A 9577-nucleotide genomic window follows, 5' to 3' on the forward strand; every position below is an offset into this window, starting at 1 on the left:
CTTATTTCCAATTGGAATTTATCTGGCTTCAGCTTCCAGCCATTGGGTCTTCCTCTGCCTTTCTAAACTAGATTACAGAGCCCATTAGCACCCACGGTTTTCTCCCCATGGAAGTCTCTGCTTGATTGTCTTTTTGATGAGATAAATAGATGAAGCTCTTTAAATCTCTCTGTCAGGCATTTTCTCCAGTCTCCAATCATTTTTGTGGTTTTTTGCTGCACCCTCTCCAGTTTTTCAACATCCTTTTTGAAATGTGGAACCCAGAACTTGGCGCAGTCGGTTTCATCAATGCCATGTGCAGAGGTAAAATCCTTCCCCTGCTCCAACTCAGCATTCCCCTGATTATGCATCCAAGGATCGCATTAGCCCTTTTGGCCACAGCATCGCACTGGGACCTTATGATTAATTCGTTCTCCACAATGACCCCTAAATCCTTTTCACGATCCCTGCATTCCATAATACAGTGCCCTAGCCTGGGGGTCGGGGCTGCATTCCCTGTTCTGACAGGATCACTTTGCATTTGACTGTATTAAAACATTTTGTTTGCATGGGCCCAGCTCAACAAATGCTCCAGATCAATCGGTATGCCTGCCCTGGCCACCTCATTGTAACCACTCTGCCAAGCTTTGGGTCGTCCGCAAATTTTACCTGCAGTGATTTTCTATTTGCTTTCAGATCATTGATGAAAAAATTGAATAGCATTTGGCTTAGAACTGAACCCTACAGAACCCCACTAGAAACACCCCCATTCACTGACAATGGCCCATTGACAACTGCTTTCTGAGATTGGTCAGTTAGCCAGCTTTTAGTCCATTTAACATATGCTCCACTGATATTGTATAGTGTTCGTTTTTTAACTGAATGCTTTCCCCTGTTAAATCAAATGCCTCAGAAAAATCAAAGTCTATTGCATCTGTTTGGTTCCCTTGATCAACCAAAGGTGTACTCTCATGAAAGAATGAAATCGGATTTATTTGACAAGACCTGTTTTCCATAAACCATGTTTTTGATTGGCATTAATTTTACTCCTAGACTTTTTTTTTAACTTATCCCATATCAGCTTTTCCTTTGTTTCCTAATCTTGTCAATATTTTTTTAAACTTTCCCTTTATTTTTTAATAGTTTACATATAACGCAGAACTGTCCTGTATTTGCCTTTGGTGGTGTTGGTTTCTGCTCCTGCCTGATTGCCTACTTCTGGTTCCGAATGAGATGTGTGGTTGATCCGTCAGTTCATAATTCTGGGGTTTGTAACTCTGAGGTTCTACTGTAGATGCTGTTTAACTTCCTCCTTGACTGCTAATGGACTGGAAAGTGTTTCATCACCGAGTGTGATATAAGTACCTCGTACTGCTTTTTTCCAAATGCAGAACAAAAATATTTCTTGAACACATCTCATAGACTCATAGACTTTAAGGTCAGAAGGGACCATTATGATCATCTAGTCTGACCTCCTGCACAACACAGGCCACAGAATCTCACCCACCCACTCCTGTAACAAACCCCTAACCTATGTCTGAGTTATTGAAGTCCTCAAATCGTGGTTTAAAGACCTCAAGGTGCAGCAAATCCTCCAGCAAGTGAGCCGTGCCCCACGCTGCAGAGGAAGGCGAAAAACCTCCAGGGCCTCTGCCAATCTGCCCTGGAGGAAAATTCCTTCCCGACCCCAAATATGGCGATCAGTTAAACCCTGAGCATGTGGGCAAGAGTCACCAGCCAGCACCCAGGAAAGAATTCTCTGTAGTAACTCAGATCCCACCCCATCTAACATCCCATCACAGACCATTTGGCATATTTACCTGCTAATAACCAAAGATCAATTAATTGCCAAAATTAGGCTATCCCATCATACCATCCCCTCCATAAACTTATCAAGCTTAGTCTTGAAGCCAGATATGTCTTTTGGCCCCACTACTCCCCTTGGAAGGCTGTTCCAGAACTTCACTCCTCTAATGGTTAGAAACCTTCATCTAATTTCAAGTCTAAACTTCCGGACGGCCAGTTTATATCCATTTGTTCTTGTGTCCACATTGGTACTAAGGTTAAATAATTCCTCTCCCTCCCTGACATTTATCCCTCTGATATATTTATAAAGAGCAATCATATCTCCCCTCAGCCTTCTTTTGGTTAGGCTAAACAAGCCAAGCTCTTTGAGTCTTCTTTCATAAGACAGGTTTTCCATTCCTCAGATCATCCTAGTAGCCCTTCCCTATACCTGTTTCAGTTTAAATTCATCCTTCTTAAACATGGGAGACCAGAACTGCACACAGTATTCCAGATGAGGTCTCACCAGTGCCTTGTATAACGGTACTAACACCTCCTTATCTCTACTGGAAATACCTCGCCTGATGCATCCCAAGACCGCCTTAGCTTTTTTAATGGCCATATCACATTGGGGGCTCATAGTCATCCTGTGATCAACCAATACTTCGAGGTCCTTCTCCTCCTCTGTTACTTCCAACTGATGTGTCCCCAATTTATAACCAAAATTCTTGTTATTAATCCCTAAATGCATGACCTTGCACTTTTCACTATTAAATTTCATCCTATTACTATTACTCCAGTTTACAAGGTCATCCAGATCTTCCTGTATGATATCCCAGTCCTTCTCTGTATTAGCAATACCTCCCAGTTTTGTTTCATCCGCAAATTTTATTAGCACATTTCCACTTTTTGTGCCAAGGTCAGTAATAAAAAGATTAAATAAGATTGGTCCCAAAATCAATCCCTGAGGAACTCCACTTGTAACCTTCTTCCAGCCTGACAGTTCATCTTTCAGTATGACCCGTTGTAGTCTCCCCTTTAACCAGTTCCTTATCCACCTTTCAATTTTCATATTGATCCCCATTTTTTCCAATTTAGCTAATAATTCCCCATGTGGAACCATCTCAAATGCCTTACTGAAATCGAGGTAAATTAGATCCACTGCATTTCCTTTGTCTAAAAAATCTGTTACCTTCTCAAAGAAGGAGATCAGGTTGGTTTGGCACGATCTACCTTTTGTAAAACAATGTTGTATTTTGTCCCAGTTACCATTGACCTCAACATCCTTAACTACTTTCACCTTCAAAATTTTTTCCAAGACCTTGCATACTACAGATGTCAAACTAACAGGCCTATAGTTACATCTACCTTTTCTGCAACATTAACAAGTTTCCTTTCTCCCTCTAGGAATTGGCCTGTACCTTTTCTAGGATTTCTTTTCTTCTTAATATACTTAATAACCTCCTTTTTGTTCTCCTTAGCCCTGCAAAGTATGAATTTCCCCCTGATGTCTGTAACATCCCGTATCAATTTTCATAACTTCCAATTTGTATTGCTTGCTATCTATTTTCCCTTTTTCCCATTTGTTATATGTTGCTTTCCCCCCCTTAATTGCTGCCTTCACTTTGCTACTGAACTGGGTTTTTAACCAAAGTTCTCCACTTTCTTGATTGTGGAATTGTGGCTTTTTAGCTCTCTAATAAACTCTTCTTAAAGAACTCCAAAGTTTCATTTCCATTTTTCTGTCTAAATTTTCTCCCAATCAGTTTTGCTGATAATTTGCCTTAACTTTGGGGAATTAGCCCTTTTGAAGGGTATCTGTAGATAGATATTATTGGTTGGGAGCTGTTCTCTGTTTGTCCATTTGAATGTAATCGGTTCCATACTTTTATTTTGTTCTCCTCTATCCTATGCTGCCTTATTTGTCTCTTCTCTAAACTAAACAGTCCCAGACTTTTCAGTCTGTCTGCATACACCAGCCTCCATGCTGCAGCGGGCACTCAAGGATCATTCTGGGTGTTTCATTGAAATCAGTGCAGGGTGGCCCAGAAAAGTGCATGATGCATGAATCTTTAGGAACACCGGCCTTTACAGAAAACTGAAAGTGGGGACTTTCTTTCCAGACAAGAAGATCCCCACAGGGGATGTTGAAATGCCCATAGTGATCTTGGAAGACCTGGCATACCCCTCAATGGCAGGGCTCATGAAGCCGTAGAAGTGAAACCTGGATAGCAGTAAGGAGCATTTCAACAATAGGCTGAGTAGGAGCAGGATGACCATGGAATGTGCATTTGGCAGATTAAAAGCACACTGGTGATGCCTTTTTGATAGGGTAGATCTCAATGAAGAAAATATTCCCATGGTTGTAGCCATGTGTTCCACCTTGTATAATATTTGTGAAGGTGTCAGGGTTCCTTCCCCACTCTGAACTCTGGGGTACAAATGTGGGGACCCGCATGAAAGGCCCCCGAAGTTTATTTTTACCAGCTTAGGTTAAAAATTTTCCCAAGGCACAAATTCCACCTTGAACAGTATGCTGCCACCACCAAGTGATTTAAACAAACATTCAGGGAGGGCCACTTGGAACCCAACCTTCCCCAAATATCCCCTTAAGCCCCTACACCCCCTTTCCTGGGGAGGCTTGAGACTAATATCCTCACCAATTGCTACAGGTGAACACAGATCCAAACCCTTGGATCTTAAGAACAATGAAAAATCAATCAGGTTCTTAAAATAAGAATTTTAATTAAAGAAAAGGTAAAAGAATCACCTCTGTAAAATCAGGATGGTAAGTACTTAACAGAATAACAAGAGACTCAAGAACACAGAGGATTTCCCCTCTAGACAAAACCTTGAAGTTACAAAAACAGGGATAAACCTCTCTATTAGCACAGGGGAAAATTCACAAGCTAAAACAAAAGGTAATCTAACGCATTTCTTTTCTGTTATTACTTACTATTTCTGCAAGACTATATGCTTAGTTCAGGTATATTTTTCCCTGCCCTGTTTCCTGGCTGGCTCCGACAGACACATACCAAAAACCTTCCCCCACAGATTTGAAAGTATCTTGTCCCCTTCTTGGTCCTTTTGGTCAGGTGCCCCCAGGTTATCTAAGCTTCTTAACCCTTTACAGGTAAAAAAGGGATTTTATGCTATCCTTAGCTGTATGTTTATGACAGAAGCTATGGGCGAAAAGTTTGCTCAGGGGTGCACTGCTCAGACAGAACACATGGCTGCTGATTTTGAGCACCCAGATACCAAGGCTATTAGAGGACACCCTGGAGGGCAAAATGAGGAAGGCTTTGTGGCAACACTTCGAAAATGAGAACGAGTAATGTTTATTGCTATGCATGGGATTATAATGCATAATGAAGTCCAGTTTTGGTATGGCAGGAAGCAGTTGTGATTGTTCAGGCCCAGGGTTCAATGTAAAGAAATGATGAAATGGCTTGCTGTTTGCTGATGCCACCTGCTATCATAACTTCAACAGAAACAAATAAAGAGTGCTTATTATCCAAATAACTTTGCTTTTATTGCCAAAAAACCCACAACACCATGCACACACACACAGCTGAGCATAAGTCCAGCTTTAATTTGAAAAGGTGTCTGTGGAGGTGGAGTGAATGGTAAAGTGAGACTTCCCAGAAATTGGAAAGGAATGTGTGGGTGGAGTTTGGGGAGGACATGGCAAAGAGTTCTGAATGTGCTGAAGGGGAGGGCGGGCACCCATCTGCTAAGTCTGAAGCATCAGGAGGGACTGCAACATGTTGTTCTGCCGCTCCAAAACTTTTATCAGCCTCTCCGTTGCATCCCTAGTCTATGCCTCATTTTCTTTTCTTTTCTGCTTGTCGCTTTCCCTCCACTGCCTTCATTCTATCTTGTCTGCATCAGAGAACTGCAGCACCTCCCAGAACATATCTTCCTTGCTCCATCTTGAGCGCTTTCTTATCTGGCGGAGACACTCGGCTGGAGTGGAGGGGGTGCCTCCTTTCAAGGACATATCTGGAGAAGCACAAGTAACAATAAAGAGAAGCATTATTGTTAAGTACACATACAGCACTGAAACACTATATTAAAATACACTGCTGGTAACACACCAGTCACTTTCCCACTGATCCTTCACAAGCACACATGCCAGGGAACACTGCAAGCATGGTCAGTGTTCCCGGGGTGGAGGACGTTGGGTGTGGGAGAAAAGGGATGGGCCAATTACAGTGATAAAATCAAGCACGGTGTCTACACTGGCACTTTGGCAACAAAAATTTTGCGTAAAAACCTTCCAACACTCGTCAAGGCGGCTTTATTACGTCACTGAAACTGAGGAGTTCAGTCATCGAAAGTGGCTTTGTAGTGTTTACACCTCCACTATTTCATCACCAAATGCTGCCTTTTGATGAAAAAACTTGGCAGTGTAGACAAGGCCTAGAGAACAATAAGGGATAACCAGTATACACCCATGTTTTCTGTTGGTGCCTGTTAAGGTTTCCCACACCACGATGTGTAGGAATTATTGATGAAGGGAACACCATAAAATATGGAATTGGCATTAGGAGGGTCAGTTGTTCATAATTCATTTATCTGAATAATGAAAATGTCATTTTTCAGTGTGTGAAGAGCGACCAATCTGCTTCATCCATGAGACCATCCTCCAGTTGTGCATGTAGTGTCTCATATTAACATTGTCTCTCCATCCAGGTATTTGTCCTGCGACCATTGCCCTAGACCCTGGGAACATACAGGAAGTCAGGGGAACGTACGGTTCATGCAGGAAACACCATTCTTCCTCAGCGTTGGACACCTTCTTCCCTTCACCATGTCAGATTCCAACTCAACCGACTTCACCAACCCCACCACCTTCATCCTGCTGGGCATTCCTGGCCTCGAGGCAGGCCATATCTGGATCTCCATCCCCTTCTGCACCATGTACGCCATAGCCATCTTGGGGAACTTCACCATCCTGTTCATCGTGAAGACGGAGCCGAGCCTCCATGGGCCCATGTACTATTTCCTCTGCATGCTGGCCGTCACCGACCTGGTCCTGTCTACATCCATCGTGCCCAAAATGCTGAGCATCTTCTGGTTCTATTCCAGCGAGATCAATTTCAGTGCATGCCTCACCCAGATGTACTTCATTCTCAGTTTCTTTTTGATACAGTCTGGGATCCTCGTGGCCATGGCTTTTGATCGCTATGTGGCCATCTGCGATCCCCTGAGACATTCCACCATCCTGACAAACACTGTGGTTGCCAAAATTTTCCTGGCCGTGGTGCTGCGCGGCATCATGCTCATACTGCCCTATCCTTTCCTGGCGAGGAGGTGGCCATATTGCAGAACCAACATCATTCCAAACACGTACTGTGAGCATATAGCTGTGGTGAAGCTGGCCTGCACCGACATCAGCATCAGTAGTTACTACAGCCTCTCTGTGGCATTCTTGGTAATTGGTATGGATGTGTTTTTTATCACCGTGTCCTATACCCAGATCCTCAGGGCCATCTTCAGCCTCCCAACGAAGGAAGCCCGGCTGAAGACTTTTGGGACCTGCGGCTCCCACCTCTGTGTCATCTTAGCCTTTTACATCCCACATCTCTTTGCTGCCCTCACGCAACGGTTTGGGCAGAATGTGGCTCTGTATTTGCGCGTTCTCATGGCGAACATGTACCTCCTGGTGCCCCCCATGCTAAACCCCATCATCTATGGGGCCAAGACCCAACAGATCTGGGACAGGCTGCTCCAGCTCTTTGCTAATAAAGTGACCTAAAGTTTTCTCCTGGTTCTCTAGCTCTCAGACTGAGCTCCATGCAGAGCTGGCTGGTGACATGGTGCTGGGCCCTCTTCCCTGAATCACTGACTGGCCAGTCAAAGAGACATTAAACCCTTTCCTGACCTTAGTGTGCTGTGTCAGCGTGACAAACTGGGGAATCTGCCTATGTACAACTCATAGGGTTGCCACCTTTCTAATTGCTGGTAAATGGAAGCTTGAGGCCCCGCCCCTCTGCTTTGCCTCTTCCCCCAGGTTCCGCCCCTGCTCTGCCTTTTCCCCTCAAGACCCCGCCCCTCACTCGCTCCTCTCCTCTCCACCCCCATAACTCTCTGGATCATCCCTCTGACACTCTGCACTCCAAAGCACCCCCTATTTACCATGGTGATGTAATTATGGTATGTTTTGTACAAAATAGGCCCTGTGAGGTATCATTTTAAAAGTCTTGATCTGCTAAATATTGATATCCCCTTGGGTTGTATGCGCTCTCATTGTATGTGAAGCTATGAAATCCTGCTATGTGTGAGTTACTAAAGGGTGATGTGAGGCTGGAAACACCCAAAACCAGCCTTTCAGGTACGTCAAAGGAGTAGCCAGACAGTGTGAATTGCTGTCGTCAACACCCATCCAGGGAACAATCCACTAGCACAGGAACTCTGCATAAGAAAACCTCCTCGGAGGGAGTACGGAGACGATGGAGAATGTTTGGCCAATGAGGGAAGACCCCCCACGTCACATGCACAGACTTTCCAGCAAGCTGGAAGAAACTATAAAAGATGGGGAGTGACATCATCCCTTGTCTTCACTCCTCCACAACTCAGCACCTGCAAGAAGCTCAGGAAGACCAAGGACTTTGAACTGGGGAGGGGAACCCAGGCTGCAAAGCAGATACAGCCTGTGCCTCAAGAATCTGTAAGACTGCTTGTATCATCAGTCAGGGTGAGATATTGCTGATTCAAATCCTATCTAGCATGTACAACTCATAGACTGCACGTTTGTTTGATTTCCTAGGTAACCTGCTTTGATCAGTTTATTAATCACTTAACAGCTATCAGTCTGTTGTTAATAAACCTGATTTATGTTTTATCTTAACAAGTGTGTTTTTGAGTGAAGTGTTTGGGAATCTTAGCTCTGTTAACAAAGGGTGGTGAATATCTTCCCTCCATCGAGGGGGAAGCAGACTATTTAAAGAGTTTACGCTTTACAGATCACTGTGCAGTGCAAGATGGTCTAATTCTGGATTTTTGATCCAGTAGGGGTGCAAGGCTGGGGAGCTAGGAAATTGGCTGATGCCTCAATTATTGGTTCATGAGTGGCTTAGTTAAAGCACTCAGGTAACTTAGTTGAGTGTGTGGCGCCACGTGCTGTTGTGTTGGGTGATAACAGGGCCTGGAGGGGCTGGCTGTGTGTCACCAGCAGAGCAGGGGGAGAGGCCAACCCAGCTTAATGGTTTGGGGGCACAGCAGTTCCAACAGCTTCCAGTCTTCACCCCAGGGGTACATCCCATCACGATCTCCACCTCTCACCCAGCCCCCTGTGCTGGGCTCCCTCTGCTCTGGGGCTGGGATGGGAGCCACTGCAGCCTGACAAGTAGCCTGCCTGTGGGTAGGAGGCATCCCCGGTTAACGTCCCAACGCCTCCCTCCACCCTGAAGTAACCGGACATCACTATACATAGATATATGATGAGAATGTTTAAGTCAGTTTCATGGTAGAGATGGTGAACTTTAAAGTTGCAAAGAGTTCTTTCAAAATTAATCCTTAGGTTGCAGGCCAATGTCCAATATCAGGGTGATCCAGAATGGAACTAGAGACCTCACTCTTGTGACTTGAGCTTCCCCTGATGAAGCTTAAGCACATTTGAGATGACAGGATCAGGACCCAAGTATTCTTTTATAGACCACTGGCAGGCCATTATAATGATGAATCCTTGCTTTGAAGTAGAATTACCTATTTCCTACGTATATCCAGGTAACTCTTCCATTCATCAGAATAAGGTAATTATCACTTAAGCAGTTCATAGGTAGTTTACTACAAATGTCAAAGAGAAGTA

General features: G+C 44.3%; 1 protein-coding gene across 1 annotated transcript; it reads left to right on the forward strand.

The window, feature by feature from the left end:
- The first annotated feature begins 6526 nt into the window (after positions 1–6526).
- Positions 6527–7584, forward strand: LOC128830181 (olfactory receptor 52R1-like). The gene has a single exon (XM_054015959.1). The coding sequence runs from the start codon at positions 6527–6529 to the stop codon at positions 7523–7525; it is 999 nt and encodes a 332-aa protein (XP_053871934.1). The 3' UTR covers positions 7526–7584.
- The last annotated feature ends 1993 nt before the right edge of the window (positions 7585–9577 follow it).

This window comes from Malaclemys terrapin, chromosome 1 (genome assembly GCF_027887155.1).
Source record: "Malaclemys terrapin pileata isolate rMalTer1 chromosome 1, rMalTer1.hap1, whole genome shotgun sequence".
Taxonomy (NCBI): Eukaryota; Metazoa; Chordata; order Testudines; family Emydidae; genus Malaclemys; species Malaclemys terrapin.